General features: G+C 34.3%; 1 protein-coding gene across 2 annotated transcripts in view; it reads right to left on the bottom strand.

Moving 5' to 3' along the window:
- LOC136838712 (soluble guanylate cyclase 89Db-like) overlaps positions 1 to 27500 on the bottom strand; it is a 198848-nt gene that overhangs the window by 1213 nt on the left and 170135 nt on the right. For both annotated transcript variants that reach the window (XM_067104132.1, XM_067104133.1), the window contains exons 3-17: positions 26042 to 26214; positions 24362 to 24478; positions 23400 to 23506; positions 17635 to 17734; positions 14711 to 14813; positions 13287 to 13445; positions 11351 to 11445; positions 10715 to 10852; positions 9353 to 9460; positions 8163 to 8331; positions 6118 to 6261; positions 5654 to 5798; positions 4721 to 4830; positions 3063 to 3152; positions 1 to 1964 (exon numbers count right to left, since the gene is read on the bottom strand). The exon at positions 1 to 1964 is cut by the window's left edge and continues 1213 nt beyond it. In XM_067104132.1, the coding sequence (XP_066960233.1) occupies positions 1893 to 1964; positions 3063 to 3152; positions 4721 to 4830; positions 5654 to 5798; positions 6118 to 6261; positions 8163 to 8331; positions 9353 to 9460; positions 10715 to 10852; positions 11351 to 11445; positions 13287 to 13445; positions 14711 to 14813; positions 17635 to 17734; positions 23400 to 23506; positions 24362 to 24478; positions 26042 to 26214 (1830 nt within the window). In that variant the 3' untranslated portion in view covers positions 1 to 1892. The remainder of the gene's footprint in view (positions 1965 to 3062; positions 3153 to 4720; positions 4831 to 5653; positions 5799 to 6117; positions 6262 to 8162; positions 8332 to 9352; positions 9461 to 10714; positions 10853 to 11350; positions 11446 to 13286; positions 13446 to 14710; positions 14814 to 17634; positions 17735 to 23399; positions 23507 to 24361; positions 24479 to 26041; positions 26215 to 27500) is intronic.

Raw genomic sequence — 27500 nt, 5'->3', positions numbered from 1 at the left:
ACTTCAACTATGTCATCTCATTCCACCTGGCAGCTCAACTTTAACTTCGTCTAGTTCCAACCTTCATCACTCATTCTAGCAATAATTCAGGGCCAATCCTACACACAAGTCCTTCATTTCACACCACCACCCAGGTATCCTGGACGAACCAACCCTATACACGACCCAAACAAGTCCCCATTCCAAAACTCAGGCCACCTGATTGACCAGACAGTTGAAGCGAGTGTATGGGCCTCCTTAGCTTATTATGGACGTCAACTTTTATTTACGATAGGTTTACCTTCTTTGAATTCAAGAAACGAATAAATTATAAAACATATAGGCCTACGCAGATGGATCGTGGCATAAGTCTACAGGCGTTGGAAAACATTCGAAAATACACGAAATGTATGTAAACACCGCACCATTAGGAATGTATATCTGAATTATAATAATAAAATTTGATTATAGACAAAATTAACTTTGTCTCTACACAATTCTGCCTCACAAAAGCACCGTCTACATCGACTACAAAATAGCATTTATGTTTATGAAAGTTCCACATATGAAAATATATTTCTTTTTTTTTTCATCTCCAGTTGCAGAAACTACTCTCGTTAATAAAATAGAATTTCCAAGTTAGGCTATATTCTAACGCGGCAACTATCCAGAGAAGGACATTTTCTTGTATATCCTGTCGTGAGTTTAAACAGTCATCTTTCCTGCTTACCAAGGCAACTTTTCTTCGTTTCAACGTCGAGTATTTTTCCGGTATTTTCAAGGTGTCTTGGACACAGAACTTTCATTTCTTCAAGTTACAAATTACTCATCACTACAGATCACAAGGCTTACGCTTCTCTCATCTACGATTTTTTTTTTAAATAACCTCTCCACATTTCTCAAACATCGATTAAAAACCATATTTTTTCCCACAAATATTCAAATGGACGTAATAAATATTTATGATTACATCAACTGCAGCGACACAAATCCACATCTAAATTTCCACTCTCTTCACTGCCCGCGACTTCAAAGTTTTCCTTCGTCTTCTTGGATTTTTCTTTAGGACGGCGACTGCAAATAGTCGACGTCTGAGTACGGCGGTGCCACATAACCTTACGCAGACGAAGTACGCACTAACTACGTCGTTTGAGATTAAGTACGCCTCTTGCCAGCTCGCTCTGAACGAAGATTGATATGGCATTCGATATATATTTGTTTTGACGGCTCCGCTTACTGAAAACACTCAGAAATAATGGATATATAATGAGCACATTTAATCAGTACACTATCTCATACTCCGCGATGCACACACACACAAATAACGCCCTTATCTGAGCGACAATTCAATGCAAGATGAATCCAAGAAGAACCAATACTCTGTAATTCTGCCAAGAGTTTGCCTTGAAGAAAAGTGAAGTTTTTTTTTTCAGGCAAGTGGTCGTATTTTGAAGTCCTTCCCTTGACCTAACATCAAAACAATAAGTGCACTGTCTCCTCCGTGATGCACACACATAAACAACGCCATTACCTGAGGTGACACTTCGGTACAGGACGACGATTCCGAAGAGAATCACTACTCTGCGATTCTACCAAGAGTTTGTGTTCAAGGACAGTGGATATTTTTGCAGGCAAGTAGTCGTAATTTTAAGATCTCACGATCTGAAAAATGGATCTTTTGCAGGCAAGTGGTTCCGATTTTAGGATCTCACGATTTGAAAAGTGGATCTTTTGCAGGCAAGTGGTCCCCTCTCGAAAATCTTCTCCTGATCTCCCATCAAAACGTCAAGTGCACCGTCTCTCGTAGGATCTCGTGGGACTTCGCTGACACATCACGGACAGGGCACGTCCGGTCCCCTGGTGTCCGGTGGCTACATGCTTTTCCGATGGCCGCACCAGACGTACTCCCTCCATCATTTCCACGAGAACTTGCTCTTCGGTTCTGCTTTCCCCTCGAGCCAGTACGTGTTCATTTCCCCTTTGCCCTAGGCCGAGGTGATAGAAACAGAGATAAGAATTTTGTTCATCCTTCAACAGCCTTTTCATGCATGCAGTCATAAACTGTTTCAGTGTGGTAACATAACTGGAGACCATACCAATGATAATTTACCAGATATTTGCCAACCTGAGCTAATCTCATTATGTTTACAAGTTTAAATCTGAGTCTTAAATCTGGGTCTGGGGTGGGGGTTAGTCAGTAGTGCTTTCCAGTTATTAATATTTATGGATGAACTTAGTGTATTCAACCAAGATGTGAGCATATGGAACGTAATAAGTGAGAATTTCTTCGTTATTACTAAAGAGTGTAACAGTGCTTAGGATTTCAATATCTCAAGGCAATATCAGAACATGATAAGAGACAGTATTGTCAGTGATACTACTCTAAGAAATATTACGTCATAATAAGCGACAATTTTATCTTTGTTGCTAAAGACCAATTTCGGATAAGTTTCCAGTGTTACTAGTAATATATATTATAATGCAAGAACACTGGCGAAATCAGCTGCCCCTCCTTATATGCTTAAACAAAATAGGATCACAGAACAATACCATCTCTGAACAGACATTTCTTAAGATCTTTAGTTTTGAATCATATTTCCTGAAGCCGTCTGAACCTTGAAGTTTGTTTAAAAATGACGAAATTATTATATTATCATAATTTTTATTATTCAGGAGATGAACCCTATTCATATGGAACAAGCCCACAGGGGCCATTGACTTGACATTCAAGCTTCCAAAGAATATGGTGTTCGAAACGACTCTATACTTAAAATGACAAGAATCGTTTCACTTTTCATCTTCTGCGCAGGTTGGCATATCCTGGAATCTCTGATGCTGAGCCACATTTCTTCATTGTGGAAGAAGAAGAAGAAGAAGAAGAAGAAGAAGAAGAAGAAGAAGAAGAAGAAGAAGAAGAAGAAGAAGAAATACAGATGGTCGCGTTCATTTACTAGGCAATTTCAAGCCTTTGACTACCCAGCCGTCTCAAAGAGCAAAATTTACCCTCATTATGTTTCAGGACAACTTATCTGACGTTTGAACTGTTAGCGTTGTTTAGATATAGTAACGTTTTCAAGCCTTACCTTAATTTGTATTTTGCCTCTGAAAGTCGTGATGAAATCGAACTTCTCCAGTTCTTTGGCGCACTTCTCACTGATGTGAACGCGGCCCACCTGTTGAAGAACATAAATAAATTACATTCTTAACAAGAATATGACCAGTTACATTCTTAACAGAAATATGATAAATTACATTCTTAAAAATATGATAAATTACAGTCTTAACATATTGATATATTACATTCGTAAGAAGAATATGATAAATTACATTCTTAACAGGAATATGATAAATTACATTCTTAACAAGGATATGATAAAATATATTCTTTACAAGAATATGATAAATTACATTTTTATCAGGAATAGGATAAATTACAATCTAACCGAGAATATGATCAATTGCACTTTCAAGGAGCATATGATAAAATACATTCTTAACAAGAATGTGATAAATTACGTTCTTAACAAGAATATGATATATTACGTTCTTAAGAAGCAAATGACAAATTACATTCTTAACAAGAATATAATAAATAACATTCTTAACAAGACTATCATAAATTACATTCCTAAGAAGCATACTGTATTATAAATTACTATCTTAACAAGGATATGATAAATTACATTCTTAAGAAGCATATAAGCCAGTTTATCAGACTTTGTCAGAATGGATATTTGCTCATGTATACACTCCATTATATAAAGTCCAAGATCCATGTTTACATGATTCTTGATAAAGACTATTAAGACGAAACATGGCGTAGGCTTTTAATTTTTCTGGGAATATAGAATACGTATATATCGAGACTTATCAAGTACTTTGTTACTATATAACCGAATACTGTTTGTCTTTCTGTTTAATTTTCCAGATGATGTAATAGACTAAATATAATGATAATAGATAAAATGTTTCATTTTTCAAATGATAATAATAGATTAAATATAATAATAGATAAAATACATCAACACTGCAGGAATTCATTTTTAACTTTTGCACTAATAAGAAACCTGTTTCATTGTTTATGTCAATAATTCGTGTTCGGTTTTATGCACAGCAGAGAAGTAAATGAGCTGATGCATATCGCATCTATAACCAGTACGGAAAGTGAAGAAAATGTATTAACCTCGCCACTAAAAAAAAATAATTGGAAATAAATAAAAATAAAAATAAACAAAATAAAGCTTGTCCATAACCAACCATGGCCAAAAAAAAAAAAATAACCAAATAAAAATAAATAAAATAACACTTTTGTCCATAACCCACAAATGACCAAAAATAAGAAAAAATTTCCGAGAAAAATGTATTAAACTCACTGGCTAAAAGAAAAAAAATGATAACTGACTAAAAACAAATAAAAATAAATAAAAATAAACAAAATAACGCATATATCCATAACCCACAAATGCCCAAAAATACCATTTAATTTCCATGAATATCAAATGTCTCCAGTCGTTTTGCTATAATATATATATATATATATATATATATATATATATATATATATATATATACACACACACATACACACATATATATATATATATACACACACACACACACATATATATATATATATATATATATATATATATACACACACACACACATATATATATATATATATATATATATATATATATATATATAAAACATTTTGTAGAAATCCCCAGGAAATGTTCACCTGTCCGTTAGTCTGCATCCGAGACGCTGTGTTGACTGTGTCCCCAAACAGGCAATATCGAGGGAGCTTTAATCCGACCACGCCAGCCGCTACAGGTCCCACGTGCATTCCTGAAGGTGGTTTGGGCGAAGTCAGTGTGATGTGACAGACGAGTGCTTGTGGAAGTACCACAGACAGAGAGAGAGAGAGAGAGAGAGAGAGAGAGAGAGAGAGAGAGAGAGAGAGAGAGAGAGATAATAATATTGACAGATACAGCTCATTTTATCCAAGACGATATATTTACTTATAGCGAAGATGTCCATTTAGATAAACAGATAGCCAAGTTAAACACTAATAAGAGAGAGAGAGAGAGAGAGAGAGAGAGAGAGAGAGAGAGAGAGAGAGAGAGAGAGAGAGAGAGAGAGAGAGAGATTGTCAACTATATCTCATTATATTCAAGATGACAGATTGCCAAGTTAAAAGCTTGTAAAGATGAGAGAGAGAGAGAGAGAGAGAGAGAGAGAGAGAGAGAGAGAGAGAGAGAGAGAGAGAGATTGGCGACTATATCTCCTTATATTCAGGATGACAAAATGCCAAGTTAAAAGCTTACAAAGATGATGAGAGAGAGAGAGAGAGAGAGAGAGAGAGAGAGAGGATGATAATAACGAATACAGTTCATTCGAGAAGATAAATTTACTTTTAGCCACGATGACTTTGGATGAGAGAAGGCGAAGTTAAACAAAAATAAAAATGAGAAGAGAGAGAGAGAGAGAGAGAGAGAGAGAGAGAGAGAGAGAGAGAGAGAGAGAATTATGACAACCAAAGCTATTTTGTTAAAAATAAATACTAAAATTTTAAACAATTTAAGTATGTCTCTCTTGTGTCACAAATTCAGGAGGTAAAAATATCCCTAATAAGTAAAAAGAACATGAATCCTTTGAATAATTTACCCACCTATGCGCAGACCATGGCTACCGGAAGTAGACCTCGCTACTTCCTCTATCATCTGGAGGGCCAGAGAGGCCACTTGGGAGCAGTGATCGGCCCTGTGCTCTGGGGCGCCACCCACCACCATGTAGACGCCCCCTACCGTTTCCACCTGCAGATGGAAGATGAGTGTTGGTTGATGGAGCCGTTTCAAAGTCAAATCCTGACCACTACTACTACTAGTACTACTACTGTGTTATGGTAAAGTACCTCAAGTTCTGAGTTGGACTGAAAACATCCCCTTGAAAGAAACTGTTGCGTACTGGAATTGTGAAATGATGTTCCCTTATAATTCTATAGAAGATATGAACGAATGGAGAGGTGACTATCAACATCGATGCTGAAAGAATGGATGTTACCGAGTCATTTAACTATCAATAATCAAAACCAAGTTCACTCTCTTCCAAAGTAAACCAAAAGGAAATATATACCTTAAAAACGAAGTACTTCTCGAGAGTGTTATCCAGCAGATTGTAGAGTTCGTTTATGATCTTCAGGTAGTCCATGGCTCCCATTCCTACGCACTCCTCGGCCAACGACACCTCCGCGAACAGGACAGTTACCTCTTCGAAAGTCTGTGGTACCAGTAATAATAATAAAAAATAATAATAATAATAATAATAATAATAATAATAATAATAATAATAATAATAATAATAATAATAATAATAAATAATAATAATAATACTTCTCAATAATATATATATATATATATATATATATATATATATATATATAAATAAATATACATACATACATACACATATATATATATATATATATATATATATATATATATATATACAGTATATATATATATATATATATATATATATATATATATATATATATATATATATATATATATATATATTTGAAACCAGTAAGACCTACACTCATTCTCTCATTTTTTTCACCTGTGTTGATATGTGATAATACACACATATTGTATGTATATATATATATATATATATATATATATATATATATATATATATATATATTATATATATATATATAATTTGTATGTATATATATACATACATATACAGTATATATATGTATGTATATATATTTTTTGTGTGTGCACCTCTCAAAACTCACATCCAAATCAGAGCCAATGAAATATTCCTGAAGTGAAATGGATAATCTATGTTTTTCAGATTTCATAAGAAAGGCCAATTTCATACTTTTAAAATTCTAACCATGAAGCCACTGAACAAAATTTAACTAATAAGATAAATAATTAAAAAGTTGTTTTTATTCCACAATAAATATTTTTAGTACTGAAATTAATTAATAAATTTAACTTCCTAAATCTTTCGCTTGTCAAGGAATCCTGTTACCATCACTGGTATAAGAGACCAGTGTATGATCACTCAAGTGAAAAATTCAACAGGAAAAACCTTCCTCGTACGACTGAGCATATTCTAAGCGGTCTTTATTCCAAAAAAGTAAGGATCAATTATGGGCTACAGAAAAAAAACTTTCCTTGTAGGACTGAGCATATTCTAACTGATCTTTTTGCAACAAAAAAAATGGGGACTAATTATAGGCTACAGAAACAAAAACCTTCCTCGTAAGACTGAACATATTTTAAGCAGTCGTTTTGCCTTAAAAAAATGTAAGGATCAATTATAGGCTAGAGAAAAAAACTTTCTTGTAGGACTGACCATATTCTAAGCGGTCTTTTCCCATATAAAAAGTATGGATCAATTATAGGCTACAGAGAAAAGCCTCCCTGATAGGACTGCGCATATTGTAAGCGGTCTTTCGCCATGAAAAAAGTAAGGATCAAGTATGTGCTACAGAATATAGTAAAACCTTCCTGGCAGAACTAAACATATTCTAAACGGTCTTTTTGCCATAAAAAATATGTAAGTCTCAAATATAGACTACATGCCTAAGTGCAGACGAATAAGAGAATTTCGTGTTCATTACAAATAAGGAAAATAAAACTTAGGTGACCTCAGAATTTTCCTTCTAACATCAGTACAATCAATGACTCATGCAAAACTATTAAAAAGAACAGAATGCTTTTAAAGAGATTATTTCTATGAAATCATTGGTGTTCACACTGACTGGCTCACATGCAAAGAGGTCATTCTCAAGTCATCATTATGAACTGGTTCAGCGGTTCTCAATCTGGGGTACATTACCCAAAGTGGGGTAATTTGGTCTTTCTAAGTCAAATCATACCCAATGTGCTAAGCTTTAGATTAAGCCATGTTGAATCTGTCCTTTGCCATCTTCGTTATTCAAGTTATTTATTTCTTTACATAATATACCACACTTAAATTTAATAACAAATTTTTAAAGTATGAGCTAAAATAAAAATGCAATTATGGAAGCAAGAGAGAGAGAGAGAGAGAGAGAGAGAGAGAGAGAGAGAGAGAGAGAGAGAGAGAGAGAAGACGGGGCAATGGGTAAACAATGATGGAGAACCCCTGCCCGCAGATGACGTCAACGACCTCACCTGGCAAATCTCATAAGGGTCGTTTCCCTGGCGGAGGATATCAGCCACCTTGCGGGGCAACATGGAGTACAAGAGTTCGTCCCCTTTGGCCTTGGCTTCTTCGTTCTTCTTGTGGGAGTCCTCCAGCTTCGTCGAGTATTCCTCTGCTCTGTTGTACATGATTTGCAACCTGAAATGAAAGAACCTTTAGATACATCTGTTGTGAAGGATTTGCAGCCTGAGTTAAAAGTACTTTTAGACAGATCTGTTGTACATGATTTGCAACCTAAAGCAAAAGCACCTTTAGATAGAGCTGTTGTATATGATTTGCAACCTGAAATAAAGGAACCAAATAAAAGCACCTTCAGATAGATCTGCTGTACATGATTTGTAACCTGAAATAAAAGCATCTTTAGATAGATCTCTTATACATGATTTGTAACCCGATATAAAAGCCCAAATAAAAGTACCTTTAAATAGATCTGTTGCACAAGTTGCAAGAGAGTTATACAGCACATCTCCTTTGTAACTGAGAGAAAACTAATCCCAATGTTTATCATAGAGCACGAAACTGATTAGAGTAAAATGGGTCACAGTAAGACACGAGAATCAGCGAGGTAATTATTAAATTACCTCAAACATTGATTAGCTGTTGGTCGTTCCTTTTCTATAGTTACTCCTGAGAGAAAATATGATAAGGATTAATCTCTGTAGGGTAAACGGTGTTCTGGGATAGGCGCACACACTCACACACACATGTGTGTGTGTGCGTGCCACAACGCCCTCTTAACTTCTCGAATTCTTCACACACACACACACACACACACACACACTCACACACACACACACACACACACACATATATATATATATATATATATATATATATATATATTTATATATACTGTACTGTATATATATATTATATATATAGTCCATATATGGAGATATCTGTCTATCTAGCTATCTATATATATATATATATATATATATATATATATACATATACATATATATATATATATATATATATATATATATATATATATATATATATATATATATATATATATAATATATATATATATATATATAAATAAATAGAGAGAGAGAGAGAGAGAGAGAGAGAGAGAGAGAGAGAGAGAGAGAGAGAGAGAGACGTGTTTAAATGTAAAAGTAACATTTTCAAAAAACTACGTGAAATCACTCACCTTGAACAATGTTGCCACCCGGCGAGCACCATTTCCCTGCTGAGGTCGTGCATGCTTAGGTCATTGAGAAATAGCCCCATCTCCCTCATTTCCACCAGGTTGTTCAACCTGCAATATTTAATTATTATTATTATTATTATTATTATTATTATTATTATTATTATTATTATTATTATTATTATTCAGAAGATGAACCCTATTCATATGGAACAAGCATAAACTAGCAAATGAAAAACAGACAAATAAGTAAATTATTAAATTATTAAAATTATTAATGCTCATTAGTGCTAGAATGCCATTGATGTTCTATATTCGAGTCTTTTGAAATTTATACGTAAAAATTCTGCTTACTCTAGTTCATAATATCAGCTTTCTAAAATAATATTTAAAAAACTGTCAAAGAAAAATGTCACGTAAGGAAAATCAATGAGCCTTTAAAATAAGTTTAACTGTGATTCTGAAGCTTTAGAATACCCTTGCTAAGTCACCAACTAATGACGTAAGAAGAGACAGTTTCAAAATAACTCAAGAATATCACGATTATGTAACATGAAAGAATAATTTGTGTTTTTAATTACTGACAATACAACAAACAAGGACTCAGGACTCTGTTTATCTGTCTCTCTCCATCCAAGCGCATAGCTGGTTCCCAGTTTCGAACTTATTCTGTCAAATCAGACCCTGCAGAGTCCATTAGACCGACTTTGTGAAATTTTCAACTTTCGAATACTGCTCCCATTTTTATAGCCAATATTAATGGAAACAAGCTCTCCCCGCTTATTTAACTGCCTTTCTTTTACGTGTCACATTTAAAGATGGGTCATTTGAAGAAATTAAACAGAAGCTTTATCCCAAGGCATGTTCTAGGCCGGGAAATTCTGTTTGTAACAACGGCAGTATCTCTACTGCCGTTGTTGCAAATACAATTTCCCGGTCTAGAACATGCCTTGGGATACAGCTTCTGTTTAATTTCTTCAAATGACCCATCTTTAAATATGACACCTGAGAGAAAGGATGTTAAACAAGCGGTGAGAACTTGTTTCCATTAAATACTGGCTATAAAAGTGGTTGCAGTGTTCTAAAGTTGTAGGCTTCACCAAAAGTCGGTTTAATGGACCCTACAGGGTACGATTTGACAAATCTTGGCATTTCTGAAGGCATGGCCAGTTTTGCCATTTATAAACCAACTTCGAAATGGGGAACAAATTAGAGGCTTGGATGTGGATAAACAGAGAGAGGTTACAGACCGGGAAATTCTGTTTGCAACAACAGCAATGTAAAGCAACCACTTGAACAGTACAGTGAGTTCGTAGCCTAAAAAACCACAAAAACACTTCAAGAGGACGATGTATATATACTCACAGAGGCATGCAGAGAAAGAGAGCGATGTTCAGTTCTTTGACGATGTACATTTGGCCTTTCAGCAAAAGTCCTCTCGAAGAATTCAAGGACGACCTGTCTGTGGACCAAGGGGCTTGGCTGGAGCCACGTCTGGGAGGCCTAAACGATAAAACTCAATCAATCAAACACTGTAGAAGCAAAGAGGTAACATAAATATGCTTTTCCCTCATAAAATATGGCTGTATGATTCCTGCAATATCTGGAATGCATAACTGATGAAGAATAAACATCAATTTATCAAGAAGCAAATGAATAAATACATTTCTTTTTATAAAATAAAACAACGTCTGGGAAGCATAAACGTTCTTTGGAAAGTTAGTATTAATTTTCATTGGGTATGACGCTTGGATATTTCAAATCTATTTTGTATTCACCAAAAGTAAATATATCAACCAATGGTATATAGTAGCTCTTTTTATGTATATAAAACAGACAAAAGTGAAAAAAAGAAAGCAACGTACATGTTCCTTTCTCCATCAAAAAATAATGAAACCAAATGATAAGTCCAAAATAGAACACAGATAAAATAGTAAAGGACACCGCTCATTATACTCTGTGACGTCATAATTATTCAATCAATAAGTAATAGCAACTTACTTTTCTCTGAAGGCATCTAAACTGTTAGCAGTGACTGCGTTAAAAGGCAGGTTTTTGGACTCCACTTCCCAAACGACGTTCTGGAACATGATAATCTGGAACGGAATACAAATACTTTGCTTTGAATTGGAATATAATATTTACGCCAAAGGCCAAGGACCTATGAAGTCATTCAGCGCTTTAGAGGAAACTGAGAGTAAAGAAGTGTTTAAAGGTGTAACAGGAGGAAAAACCTGGCAGCTGTGTAATGAAACAATTGTTAGGAGAGGGTGGAAAGTATGACATATAGATAATATAGATGGAGGTACAGTAAAAGGAATGAAATGGGTTGCAGCTAGGGGTCGAAGGGAAGCTGCAAAGAACCTTAAGCAATGCCTGCAGTGCACCGCGTACTTTGCTTTGATATGGCAATAACCTTAGGACTTCTAAGACTCTTGAACCTGACATATTTAGGAAAGTCTTTTCTGATCAAACATTTCTTGCTCAAGACTGACTTATATTACTATTTAAGGGGACTGCCGTCTTGTACTGCTCTTCTTCCCAAGTGACTTAAATCTATTCTTAATGAAGAAGCGTCTTCTTTCCAGTGAATTCGACTAAGATTGCCGATGAAAGGCATTAACAGTCTCTTCCACACTAATTCCGACTTCCATTGCTATTAAGGAAATTACCCTCTATTCAGTTTCTCCTTTCCCGTGACTAACTTTTACGAATAATTCGCTCCTCTTTTGACGAACTGACGTACTCCATTTTTTTTTTTTAAGCTTTTGAGTTTTCCAGCCAAAAGGTCTCAGTTTTTGCTACTCTATAACGTATAAAAATTTCAGCTGTCTGCGTTGTCACATTTTACAACCAAATTTCCTCAAAAGATGCAATACTTCGAAGCTTTGAGTAATGTCAAAATCTCCGAATTAAGAGAAGCCTTTTGATCAGTTTCCTAATCCGGCGCCCCCCCCCCTGCCCCCGTGTCCTTTACATTGCTATTTGAAGAAACGTCTTCGAATCAGGTGCTTCTGCACAAAGATTCTGATTCCATTGCTAACCATAAAAGTCTTTTCTTATTAATCTCCTTTCTAAAGATTTTAAATAATTGTTACTGATAATTAACTACTGTCTCTTCTTGCCAACCTCTTCTTCCTTATGACCTTGACTTACATTAATCATTAAAGGTACTCTCTTATTTACAATGACTTTGATTCCACTGCTAACTTTGAGAGGTCTTTTTTTAATCAATATCCTTTCCAAAGACTTTTAACTTTCAGTGATAAAAAAGTACTGTATCTTCTCAACCTTTCTACCCTTTGACTTTGACTTACATTAGTAATGAAAGGCAGTTTTTCCTTTCCAACGAATCTGATTCCGTCACTACATTAGTCAGTGAAGAAAGTCTTTTTCTTCCCAGACTGTTAGATCCATTACTACATTAGTGACATTTAAAGACAATCTTTTCCTTCCCAGAGAATATGATTTCATTACTATATAATTCATATTTAAAGACAATCTTTTTCTTCCCTGGGAACATGATTTCATTACTAAATAAGTCATATTTAAAGACAATCTTTTTCTTCCCAGAGAATATCTATATTAGTCATGTTTAAGGGCAGTCATTTGCTTCCAGAGAATATGATTCCATTCCTACATTAGTCATATTTAAAGACAATCTTTTTCTTCCAGAGAATGTAATTCCATTTTGGTCATCAACGGCGGTCTTTTTCTTCCCAAATTATTTGATTCCATTACTACATTAACCATGGAAGACAGTCTTTTCTTCCCAATGACTCTGATTCCATGACTACTCTCTTCCCAGAGAATCTGATCCTATTGCTGCATTAGTAACTGAAGGCAGTCTTTTTATTCCCCAAAAATGACTCCTTCACTAAAAGCAGGCGCCCCATACAGCCCTCCTCTCACCAGAAGAAAATGAAACGTCACCTACCGCCTCCCACGTGAGTTGTGTGTGAGGCTTCTGGATGATGAAATGCTGGGTGAAGGGAGATCCTATCAGATCCATTCCTAGGAGCATCAGGATCTTCTCTCCCCCGTAGCGGACTCTCAGCTCAGGACCCAACACCATTCCGAAGGGAAACTGGTGGAACTGTGTAGAAGAAGATTACTGGAATCAGAGACTGACTCTAATAAAGGAAAGTACGAGGTTCGTTCGTTCGACCCGCTGAGAATCTCTGTTTTTCTCTGATATATACAGCTTTTTAGCCGTGAATTTCATAGAGATGTTTCCCGCTTGAAAATAAGAGCCAATATAATTTTCTAAGGGCTTCATAAAATGCTTAGGAAATATCAGAAAGTTCTTAATAATGACAATGATTTCCTAACAAACCGTTCGAAAGTGCTACGGACCGTGCTGACATAATAGCTAAATCTGTAATAATAAATAATAATAATAATAATAATAATAATAATAATAATAATAATAATAATAATAATAATAATAGTATTTTGTTGAATTGAACTGAATATAGAATTTAGGCCAAAGGCTAAGCACTGGGACCTAAGAGGTCATTCAGCGATGAAACAGAAATTGAGAGTAAAAGGTTTGAAAGGTGTAACAGGAGGAAAACCTCACAGTTGCACTCATGAATCGATTGTTAGGAGACGGTGGAAAGCACGATGGAAGAAAGAGAATATGAAAGGAAGTACAGTAAAAGGAACGAAAGGGGTTATAGCTAGATGCCGAAGGCATGCCGCAAAGAATCTTAAGCAATGCTCCTCTGACGGCACTATATATATATCGTATGTATACCCCCTACGGGGAATAATATTCTGTTAAAAAGATTGGCAGCATCGGTGGAACTAATTCCATACAAGGTCTTTTCAATTCTTCTGACTATAAACTCTCTTTTCTTCTTCATTATTATTATTATTATTATTATTATTATTATTATTATTATTATTATTATTATTATTATTATTATTATAATAATATTAATAATAATAATAATAATAATAATAATAATAATAATAATAATAATAATAATAATAATCATCTCAAACTAGCATGAGTCACTAAAATGGTGAAGAATCCACAGTGGGGTAATGTAAATAAATATTAGAAATATATATAAATAATAATAATAGTAATATAATAATAATAATAATCATCATTACTAGGACATGCAAAAGACTTAGCAGACGGGTACGATCATCTATGCAACACCATGTTTTAATAATAATAATAATAATAATAATAATAATAATAATAATAATAATAATAATAATAATAATAATAATCTTCCCTAGGCCATGAAAAATACTGTAGAGGACGAGTATGATAACAATGCATCACAATGAGGCCTGACAGTGTAGTACGTAAATTTTAATTGGAGCCTCCTCTGATTTGCTTACCAGGGTCCCCAGTTCGAAGGAGTCCGTCGGCAGCGGTTCCCTGTTGAATCCTCTTCGCTTCTGAACCATCTCGTCGACAAAGCCGCCATTGTCGAAGTCTAGCCTTGGGAGACACGATGGGTAAAGGATTAAGTTTGGAAGATTGTGAGTAAAGGACTGAGTTGGTTGATATTATGCGCTCTCTCTCTCTCTCTCTCTCTCTCTCTCTCTCTCTCTCTCTCTCTCTCACACACACACACACATTTACAATAAGAACTCCAAAGTAATAAATTCCTGTGATTGGTCGCCTTCACTGCATCTCTCTCTCTCTCTCTCTCTCTCTCTCTCTCTCTCTCTCTCTCTCTCTCTCTCTCACACACACACACACACACACACACATATTTACAATACAAACTGCAAAGTAATAGATTCCTATAGTTGGTCGCCTTCACTGCACTGCATCTCTCTCTCTCTCTCTCTCTCTCTCTCTCTCTCTCTCTCTCTCTCTCTCCTTGGAATGAACGATAATATTATCTTTCCAGAAATATATTGATATAAACCCCTCTCCGTCTCCAGCTTATATTTTGAGATGTACCAAAAACCCCTCGTTCAGTCATGGTATATAACCAGGTTAAAGTTAAATAAAATTCAAAAGCAGAGTCAGTTCTTTCATGATCAGAGGTTTTCTGTGCAGTGTACAGAATTACGTGTGGCTGCATCAAGGGAGAAGGGAGGGGGGTAGGGGGAGATTGCGGGCTTTTACCCCTGATTGTGATTTAAAGCGAATAATGTTTGAATTGAATGAGTTCTGAAACAATGAAAACACGCACCTGGAACCACAGATTTTTTTTAACAGTTCTTAAGTGGGTACTTCACACAATCCGTTCAGTTTTAAAATGAATTTTTAAACCCTTGCTCTTTTAAATAAAAACAAAACCAAGATATAGTAATTACTCTGAACATAAGTCGACGCGACTGAGTTAATATTAAGAAAATTGTGGTTTATTTATTGAAGACCCTGAGACACTCGAGTATGTCTTTAACGCAGTTCAGACAGTTCTTCTATGATGTTTGTTTTTTTCTTGACAAACATTGTAGTTTGTATGACGAATTCACTTCAGATGTTAATATCAACAATTATATGACATGAATTCTTACATTAAAATTATTGTAATAACCATTTAATCGTTCATAATGTATAATTGTTAGATGTATAATTAATCACAAAATTATTTAAAGATATTTACTACAAGGATTCTCAACCGTGGTTGTAGATTCTACATAGCCTCGCGAGAGAGAGAGAGAGAGAGAGAGAGAGAGAGAGAGAGAGAGAGAGAGAGAGAGAGAGATATTAGTAGTAGCAGCAGCAGTAAAAAGTTAATACTCAGCTGCATAACAAAACCATTACGAATTAATTTGGGATCTACACAGATTCGTATGAGAGAGAGATAGTTCCTTTAAATCAAAGGGGCACGTGTCGACGACTAAAAGTAAAGCAGCATGTAAGAATAAAATAAGTCTAAAATTAAAAGATCTGACATACTTCGTATACTCCACTCTACATCTTTACAGCAGCTACAAACGACGTAGCTCAATCAATCAACCAACCGAATAATTAATGGGATAGCGGGGGAGGCTACCTCAGTGTCTAAACGTGACTCGTAAAAAGGGGAACTTGAAAGACGCTATCCTCACTTAATACTTTTAAAAGGAGCTTCCCCCTCACTTAACACTTCACAGGACACTTTTTTCCTCCTCTCCCTCCCTCCTACTCGAGGCGCCGTAAATCATAATAAGTACCTCTGATGATGATGTGTTGTAACATCATCTACCCCGTCAATTTTCATCAAGGACGTGCGAGTTAGGTCACAGTGTTAGTAGGGACAGTCAGTCAGTCAGCAGCGTTCGCCTGTCTCATCTTTTGTTTGTCGTTGTTGACTGAAGGGAACTTCAGTCTTCTGCTTCGCAGAGGACATTCGGAAGAGCAGAATGATTTGGGTCTTTCTCTGTATTTAGAAAAATGTGCTTTTGACGCTGTCTTATATATAAATGGGCCTCCCATAGGACGTCGTGCAATTGGAGCTCCAGAAGATCAAGCGAAGATGCAATGCATTACTACCCTGATACAATTCTCCCAGTATTGTAATAATATCCTTAGTTTTTTATTTATCTATTTAAATATTTGTTAATTTATCTGTTTTTCTAATAACTTACTTCTCTTTTTGTATTTCCCTTTACCTTCTGTTACTTCTTCCGAATGGACACCATATTCTCTGGAAGCTTGAATTTCAAGTCAATGGCACCTGAGGGCTTGTTCCATATGAATAGGGTTCATCTTCTGAATAATAAAAATTCGGAAGAACAGAATGATTTAGCTCTTTTTCTGTATTTATGAAAATGTATTTTTGACCATGTTTTAAATATAAATAAGCTAAAGACCATTTTACAAATGTTAAGCCAAAAAAAATATATATATATACTTTCTTTTCTGTTACAAATACAGACTTTTTTCCCCAGGTCACAAAGAAACCGAAATTCATACCTTTTTTCAATAAAACTGAGGAAAAGTGCAGGCTAGTAGGATTAAAACAAATTATATACTTTCCTTCCCGTAAAAAATAAAAGCGTTTTCCCCCAAAGTTAAACAAAAAGACGTAGATGGTCCTATTTTTTGGCTGCTATATCTCTAATTTTGAGTCCACGAAGAAAACTCTGCCATATATACAACAATCAACGAAATGGCCTTGAATGGTCAAGAAGAAAAAAAAAGAGACTGCTCCTTTCACTCTTCGCCTGAAATGTAGAATACAGTGGTCTTGAACCAGCACGGGCTCAGGGACTTCTGAACTCCTTGACTTCTCAAATTACTCTCTCTCTCTCTCTCTCTCTCTCTCTCTCTCTCTGAAGGCACTACGGGGCTCAGGATAACTTAGAAAATGCCTTACCTGAAGGTGGTGCACTGTGTTCTGGCTTCGCTCTCCTCTGAAATTATTTCGACGTTCAATGGCATGTCGAAAAAATCATTGGCGATCTGGAGTAACTGACCTGATAAAGAAATTATTATTATTATTATTATGTATATAATTTTGAAAAAAACATAATTACAGTATTATTATCTGGACGTGTACCATTATTATTATTATTATTATTATTATTATTATTATTCAGAAGGTGAACCCTGTTCATATGGAAAAGCCCACCAAAGGGGCCGTTTGACTTGAAATTAAGTTTGCAGAAATCGCCCAATACAGTGACATTGCACGATCTCTGCAAACTAATCGGCAATGAGGATTTTTATGACTCAGGATTTATAAATGGCTAGCCAAGCAAGTGAAAAAAAAATTAATTTAATAAAGAAAAAATACACAAACCTGTATACAGTTCATATTACGTAGGGCTTAATATACAAATAATAGAAAGCAAATTAAGTGAAAAAATTAATCTAATAATGAAAATGTACATAAACGTGTATAATATTCACATTAAGTAGGCTTGATGTACACAATGCTCCTTAATATCGAATTCACTTTACCTTACAACACCCAAAGGAATTGTTTATGATAAGATGAACACATAATTTCCCCTTTGGGTGAAGCCATTCCCTAGGTAAAGTTACCTCGAAATTAACAGGCATTTGTGGATTAATATTTGGCAATATAAAAAGTCAAGTGTGTAAAACTGCTACAGCAATCAATCAATATATATATATATATATATATATATATATATATATATATATATATATATATATATATATATATATATATATATATATATATATAAAAAGTTAAAGAAGTTGGACAGCAGAAGTAGGAATTGGCTAAAAATAAATGATTACAAATAAAGGGAAAGCAGAACTCTATCTGGTACCAAGGGGACATTGCCAACCACTATTAGTATCGCCTACGGTGTGCCATGCAAGGCTCACTGCAAGTGGTAGTCACTTATGGGAACTCCAGGTCCAAAAGATTCTTCTTATCAGTTGTATATGTAACTGAAGTGTTAGTCCTGGTTAAAATTTATGTCTTAAAATTGTTAAATAGAACAAGGAATTACAGTATACGCCTTTTTATGCGGAATGATTACAGTACCGGATTACTGTACATTATGTTTTATAAACAAATACATACATACAAACACACGTGTGTGCAAACCACACACACACACACACGTATATATATATATATATATATATATATATATATATATATATATATATATATATATATATATATATATATATATATATATATATGTATATATATATATATATATATATATATATATATATATATATATATATATATATATATATATATATATATATATATATATATATATATGTGTGTGTGTGTGTGTGTGTGTGTGTGTCTGGTTTGCACACGTGTGTGTATGTATGCATTTGTTTATAAAACATAATGTACAGTATTCCGATACTGTAATCACTCCATACAAAGGCGTATACTGTAATTCCTTATTCTATTTAACAATTTTAAGACATAAATAAATTTGAACCAGGATTAACACTTCAGTTACATATACAACTGATAACAAGAATCTTTTGGATTTGGAGTTCCCATAAGTGACTACCACTTGCAGTGAGCCTTGCATGCCACACCGTAGGCGATACTTATAGTGGTTGGCAATGTCCCCTTCTTATCAGATAGAGTTCTACTTTCTCTTTATTTGTAATCACTTTTTTTTTTTTTTTAGCCAATTCCTACTTCACTGTCCAACTTCTTTAACTTTATCCCGCCCTTCAGGTTTCTCCTCATTGCAGAGCAAATCCTTATCTAGAGAACTATGACGTTCTAGAAATTGGAATTAGTGGTCTCTAATAATAATAATAATAATAATAATAATAATAATAATAATAATAATAATAATAATAATAATGCTAAGAAATTCACAATCTAGTGAAAAACAGTTGTGACATAAAATTCAATATACTATATAATTGTGGATTTCTATTACATAATAATAATAATAATAATAATAATAATAATAAACTCACAATCTCGTGAAAAACGGTTGTGTAATAAAAATCCATAATTACTATATAGTAAACTACATTACATATAATACAATATACTATATAATTGTGGATTTTTATTACATAATAATAATAATAATAATAATAATAATAATAATAATAATAATAATAATAATAATAATAATAACGTCTGGAAACCAGCTTTATAAAAATTCAGAAAAATCTCTACTAGTAAAGACCAGTGATGGGTTTTTTGGCCCAGATATTGCTTTCAGAAGCTGGACATAAATTCTCTGTATAAGAAATTTCGCTTTCTTTCCTTAGAAATACATTTCAAGTAGATCCACGAAGGAGAAATAGTTACTGGTGTTTCATTAACTTAGGGATAAATTACACATCTTCAGGCATGCAGATTTGTAGTCGAATGAGATGAGAGGAGGGAGAACTTTCTGATTTTCGCAGGAATATCTCAACGAACAGATATGAGACCTGGTGGAAAGAGAGTTCACAAGACGAGGTTAATTTAAATGATTTCTTGACCATTATCCGCTTATTCAATTTAGCATTAGTAATGAATAATTTCCTGCAGACGATTTTCATTCATTATGAATAAATGTTAGTTCTTCGTTGGGTGAGTCGGTAGGGTTGTGGGCTAGCACTCGCTAGGCCCGAGTTCGAGTCTCCGGCCGGCTAATGAAGAATTAGAGGAATTTATTTCTGGTGATAGAAATTCATTTCTAGCTATAATGTGGTCTGGATTCCACAATAAGCTGTAGGTCCCGTTGGTAGGTAACCAATTGGTTCTAGGCCACGTAAAATAAGTCTAATCCTTTGTGCCAGCCCTAGGAGAGCTGTTAATCAGCTCAGTGGTCTGGTTAAACTAAGGTATACTTTAACTTTTAATAAATGTTAGCCCTTCGTTGCTAATTTTTTCACTGGCAAACGTGGTAATATCGGTTTTAATATCCCCTTTGAGGAGTAGTGCAGTCAGTGCACCTCATGTGGTGCACTGTAGGCATTATTAAAGGCGTTTGCAGCTTCCCTCGGTCCACAGCTGCTCCATTTCGGGTTCCTTTCTTCAGTCTTGCTGTCCAGCCTCTCTAATTGTTATTTCTTAGTGCAATCTTGAGGGTTTTCTCCAATTTCTACCTTTAGAACATTGTATTTAATCTCCTTTATTTTCTGGGTTTCTTTATCTTGCTGTCCAACCACTCCAACTCCCTCTTTTCACTGTCTTGAGCACTGAATAGCCGAAAGTGCCCAAGTGCTTCGCTTGACTAAGTAAATTTAATAATAGAATTTACTCTTTTTCATATTAAAAATTAAACAATTTTTTAATATTCATGCTATTTTCTTATTTATCCTGTAATCTCACAATAAAGTAATTATCGCCCAAGTCATCACTCACTTAATCCAGTTTCAATGGAAACATAAGAGATACGGCTTCTCTCGCTGATAATGTCTTGTTTTGCTTCGATGGTTTTGCGGTAAGATGATCCTCGTCTCCTCTTCTCCGTCTCCTGCGTTGAAATCCCCGGTAATGATTCCACCTTCATTTGCATAATCCTTCTCGGAGGGCGCTCTTCGTGGAAACACTGTTTGGCATCTTCACGCCCCCCTGATTTCGTTCTTCTTTTATTTTACGATCGGTTTTATCAACGCCATGGCAAAGGATATATGTATGAATGTATGTATGTATTTATGTGTACATATATAAACAAATATACATATATATATATATATATATATATATATATATATATATATATATATATATATATATATATATATATACACACACTTACACACACACACACACACACACACACACATACACACACACATATATATATATATATATATATATATATGTTAGATATATATACATACATATATATATATATATATATATATATATATATATATATATATATATATATATAAAAATTCATATATATATGCTCACGAATATCACATCACAAATATCGTTCAATCTTTCATGTACTGCACATTGCTACACTAATCATATAATAAACACTGCAATTAAACAGCATTCAGTTAAAATAAGAAAGTGAATAACCCACAATCCGTGAACCAGTATTTTACTTAAGAGCATTCCAATATCTGGAATTGCTGTTCAAGTTCTGACCTTTCATAGTTACTGCCACTGATTATTTTTTGCATTCTGATTACTACTACTACTACTACTACTACTACTACTACTACTACTACTACTACTACTACTAATAATAATAATAATAATAATAACAATAATAATAATATCGGGAGAAAACCCTCCTTTAGACAGGTAATGTTAAATGAAATTGCTGCATCAGTTGCATTTAATTTGTATAGTCTTCTCTATTATTCTAATTATTGCTTTTTCTCTGCTACTGCATCGGGCGAGTAACGTGCTGATGTTATTCATCTTCAGGAGGAAAATAGTCGAAATTCAGGATATATGGAGTCCCTGAACTTCGACTATTTCCCTCCTGAAGATGAATAACATCGGAACGTTACTCGCCCGATGCAGTAGCAGAGAAAAAGCAATAATTAGAAAAATAGAGAAGACTATACAAATTAAAAGCAGCTGATGCAGCAATTTCATTTAATAATAACAATACTAGCTCCTCAACTTCACAGACGGTGTAGGGGCGTGGCTTTCTGATAAGTAACAGAAGTTTGTTAAGTAACAAAGACCGTAAAAACTATCGTACCCGTGAAATCTCTCACGGGTACGATAGCTCCTAACCTAAACTAACCTGTACTTTACACTTGAAAAATAATTTAAGAGATTTACCTAAAAGTGTACTGCATCTAAAACATGAGTATAGCTAAAAGTAATAATAATAAAGTAGCCGATAAATACAGCAGTCCATTAAGTTGAGGCGTTACAATGAAATTACTCAATATTTAAAAAAATGTATCACATCTAAAATAAAAGCATAGCAAAAATAATAATAACCATAATAATGTGGCTGATAAGTACACAACTCCATTAATTTGAGACGTTACTAATGAATTTACCCGGTACTTTAAAACACAAATGTATCACATCTAAAATTAAAGCATAGTGAAAAATAATCATAATGATGTAGCCGTTAAGCACAGAAGTCCGTTACGTTGATGTCCGTTAAGTTGGTGTCCATTAAGTTGTGGTGTCTCTAATGAATTTATTCGGTACTCAAATTGAGGTCCATTAAGTTATGGTATCACCAATAAATTTATTCGGTACTTAAATTGAGGCCCGTTAAGTTATACCAGCAATAAATTTATTCGGTACTTAAATTGAGGCCCGTTAAGTTATGGTATCACTAATAAATTTATTCGGTACTTAAATTGAGGTCCAGTAAGTTCTGGTATCACCAATAAATTTATTCGGTACTTAAATTGAGGCCCGTTAAGTTATGGTATCACCAATAAATTTATTCGGTACTTAAATTGAGGTCCGTTAAGTTCTGGTATCACCAATAAATTTATTCGGTACTTAAATTGAGGCCCGTTAAGTTCTGGTATCACCAATAAATTTATTCGGTACTTAAATTGAGGTCCGTTAAGTTCTGGTATCGCCAATAAACTTACTCGGTACTTAAATTGAGGTCCATTAAGTACTGGTATCACCAATAAATTTATTCGGTGCTTAAACTGAGGTCCGTTAAGTTAGTGTTGCTAATGAATTTAGATTTACTTAAAAGTGAGGAAAATGAATTTCCTTACCCATGAGATAGTGCGAAAGACCAGTTCTTGAAGACCTGTACTGGAGGACGGCACCTTCTCTGTTGTACTCAGTCACGACCATCGACGGAGATTTCATCTTGGGGAATCTAGAAGGGAATAAGGGTTTCTGGATTAGATAAACGAAATGAGAGAGAGAGAGAGAGAGAGAGAGAGAGAGAGAGAGAGAGAGAGAGAGAGAGAGAGAGAGATTAATCAATCAGTTATTGTTTTTTTTCGGTCATCATAACTACTAAGGTCATTGACGCCACGAGAGAGAGAGACAGAGACAGAGACAGAGATTACTCTATCAATTATTAGGGTTCTTCTGGCATCATAACCACTAAGGTCACTGACGCCACGAGAGAGAGAGAGAGAGAGAGAGAGAGAGAGAGAAGAGAGAGAGAGAGATTATTTAATTATTAGGGTTTTTCTGGCGTCACAATAACTGAGGTTACTAACACTACGAGAGAGAGAGAGAGGGAGAGAGAGAGCCAGGAAGTTATTAAGAATTTTCATTGTAAATGTTGCAAGGAATATTTATTAGGCGCTAAGTGAGTTTACTTAACATACCATTGATTCTGTTTTTTCGTACTCAGCTGCTAAGCACTGGAATATTTACCGATTTAACTACATGTACCATGAAAACACTAAAAACTAATTATCTACTGATCGAAACTTACAAAAACATATGATTAATCACATTATTTAATCTGTGCAACATAATTATTCTAAATATATATATATATAATATATATATATATATACAGTATATATATATATATATATATATAATATATATATATATATATATATATATATATATATATTAAATTTATAGATATAATATAAATATAGTATATACATATATATATATATATATATATATATATATATATATATATATATATATATATGTCATGAAGATTTATGCAAGAAGTTTGTGGCAAAATTAAATTACATACCCGAATCTCATCTGTGAATGTAAGTTGTCCATTTCTCTCAGAAACTGACAAAAGTGTCTTCCGGTTACTCTGAGCATTTTATCGTAGTGATAATGGCTGCAGTATCGAACGAAGCATCTGGAACAGATAAAATTTAGTATGAAGTATGTATGTATGAATGTATGTACATACATATATGTGTGTGTATGTATATATATATATATATATATATATATATATATATATATATATATATACACTGTGCATAAGCGTAAATGAATTTTTGTCACATATACTTGCGTGACTTTTTTACATTCACAAATATTGATCCAAAAATATAGTTTAAAACTGAATGCACTATACTTTGAAAATAGCTTACATCCTCGAGATGCACATACCTTTATATATATTGCAGTTATATACAAGGTATGGGGCTACAGCCCCCATGCCCCCAGCTGTTTGGCAACATTCACACCACACACGGTAGCGAGAATACTATTACTATCTTGGAGCTGTGCAGATGTTATAATGTGATTGCCACTGGTCTTATGTGAATAGGCGCTTCTGTCATTTAAGACGCATTTCCTTCCTCAAGGGCTCCACAACCCTTAAATGAGCATTCCTATTCTCTTATGGGAGAGGGTGTGCTTGCGTTTATGAATGGTTACCAACCTAATCTCACCAGCAAAACCCTATTTCTATGTCAAGTGAGGAGAAACAAATTGGGTACACACACGTGTTGAACAAATGAATTAAGTATGTCCCTGGTTGTTAATTGACTGTGATGGGTCACAGCTATTGTGGAAAAGGGTATGTGATTAGCAATCTCATCCATCCCAAATCACAAGATGAAAAACTTTCTGAGAGCTAAAGTATTAACATCCTTCAGAATCAAAGACTATGATCACAGATCAAGCATCCAACATTTGAGGTTAAGTGGAAACAGTGTGGAAAGGTATCTAAAGTGAAGCGAAAACAATACGGAAACTTATCTAGAGTGAAGTGAAAATTATATAGAAACTTATCTAGAATGAAGTGAAAACAATATGGAAACTTTTCTACAGTGAAGTGAAAATATGGAACCTTATCTAGAATGAAGTGAAAACAATATGGAAACTTATCTAGAGTGAAGTGAAAACAATACGGAAACTTATCTAGAATGAAGTGAAAACAATATGTATACTTATCTAGAATGAAGTGAAAACAATATGGAAACTTTTCTAGAGTGAAGTGAAAACAATATGCAAACTTATCTAGAATGAAGTGAAAACAATATGGAAACTTTTCTAGAGTGAAGTGAAAACAATATCGAAACTTATCTAGAGTGAAGTGAAAACAATAAAGAAACTTATCTAGACTGAAGTGAAAACAATATGGAAACTTATCTAGAGTGAAGTGAAAACAATATGGAAACTTATCTAGAGTGAAGTGAAAACAATATGGAAACTTATCTAGAATGAAGCGAAAACAATATGGAAACTTATCTAGAGTGGGGTGAAATAATATGGAAACTTATCTAGAGTGAAGTGAAAACAATATGGAAACTTATCTAGAGTGAAGTGAAAATAAAATGCAAACTCATCTACAGTGAAGTGAAAACGTACGGAACCTTAACTAAATGAGATATACAACGAACTTAAAACAACGCCATTACATATCAGTATGAATAAATAAATAATTACCCGCTTCTGAACCACTCACCTGCCGAAGAACCGCATGTAGTCGTTGACGTCCCCTTTGCCGAGGACGTTGGAGCACGACGTCGCCATCTGCAGGAAGATGGAATCTGAGTAGACTTGGTGGGTGTTGAAATCGGCTGTCTTGCAACCGGCGTCCTCCCGGATCTTCTCCCACACGATCTCTCCATACTCCAGCTGATGAGAAAGACAAAGGTAAATAGTTAGACATTTATGGTACACTATTTTTACTGACTATAGGACCTGGAATTATCATTTATATTAGTCTTAATCACCAGACGTTCCTGGTTGCTGGCAATGACATATCTTACCTGGAACTTCTCAGGCGGTGTTATATGAGCGCATTTTATAGGCATCTTTCATCACCTTGCCGCTGACTTGGCGACAAGTGACCAATATTAGTATCAAAATTAGAGTCATGCATGCTCGTGCTTGCGTTATCTGGTCTCACCTTAACGTAATGTACAAGCATAAATTGAATTTTACAAGTTAAGAAAAATACTGGAGGAAGAGGCAAAAATGTCAGATCATGGTCATATAACACCACCTTCTAGTCAGAATGGAAACAACTATAAGAAAAAAACAACACTGGTTTTTCATGGCTGTTACCCGCATTTTGTTAATGAGAATAACAATGACTCATTTTTACGCGACAATGTGAAACAAGTTCTGATAAAATAGGGGGAGGAAAATGAACTGGTGCCGATTTTGACCAAGAGTCTAAAAGGTTTGAAGAAAGAGGTATAATAAGATCAGATGTATAATAAGATCATAAGTATCATAAGATCTGGAAAGATTAGGGCACACCTTAGGCACTTGGGGTTTTAAATAAAAATTCATGTTCAGATTTAAATTAACAATTAATATGGCTAACCCATACATGCTATTTACTTTGATCAATCCCGCTAATTATTATTTACCAATCTGCATTCATACCATTATTCACGGCTGGAAACCGACCAGCATTGTTCTTAAGAGCAGCTGTCAATTCAAAGGCCGAATTATTGAATGTGCCTTAGTTAAACGAACAGATAAAATCAATGTCTCCCAAGGATTGTACAGAATTCCCATGCTATCGATAAATATTTCTATAACAAGCGTTAAAGAAGATTTAAAGGGATAATCCTGGTCACAAGTCTCCCGTTCTCACTCCTATATCCTGCCTTGCGGAAGAATCTCCAACTTCATGGAATATATATATATATATATATATATATATATATATATATATATATATATATATATATATATATATATATATATATATATATATATATATATATACAATCAGTAAGCTACAAACGTCGTTTAATATCCAATTCGCTCTACCTCGGAAATAATATATTTTCATATATGTTACCGAAGGGTTCGAGCCCACGGGACGACGAACTCATTATCAACTAAAAAATTCCCCTTCGGTAACATACATGAAAATATATTATTTCCGAGGTAGAGCGAATTGG

Source organism: Macrobrachium rosenbergii, chromosome 5, assembly GCF_040412425.1.
Source record: "Macrobrachium rosenbergii isolate ZJJX-2024 chromosome 5, ASM4041242v1, whole genome shotgun sequence".
NCBI lineage: Eukaryota > Metazoa > Arthropoda > Malacostraca > Decapoda > Palaemonidae > Macrobrachium > Macrobrachium rosenbergii.
Note: the sequence above shows the minus strand (reverse complement) of the source record. Positions and strands in the feature narration are given on the sequence as shown.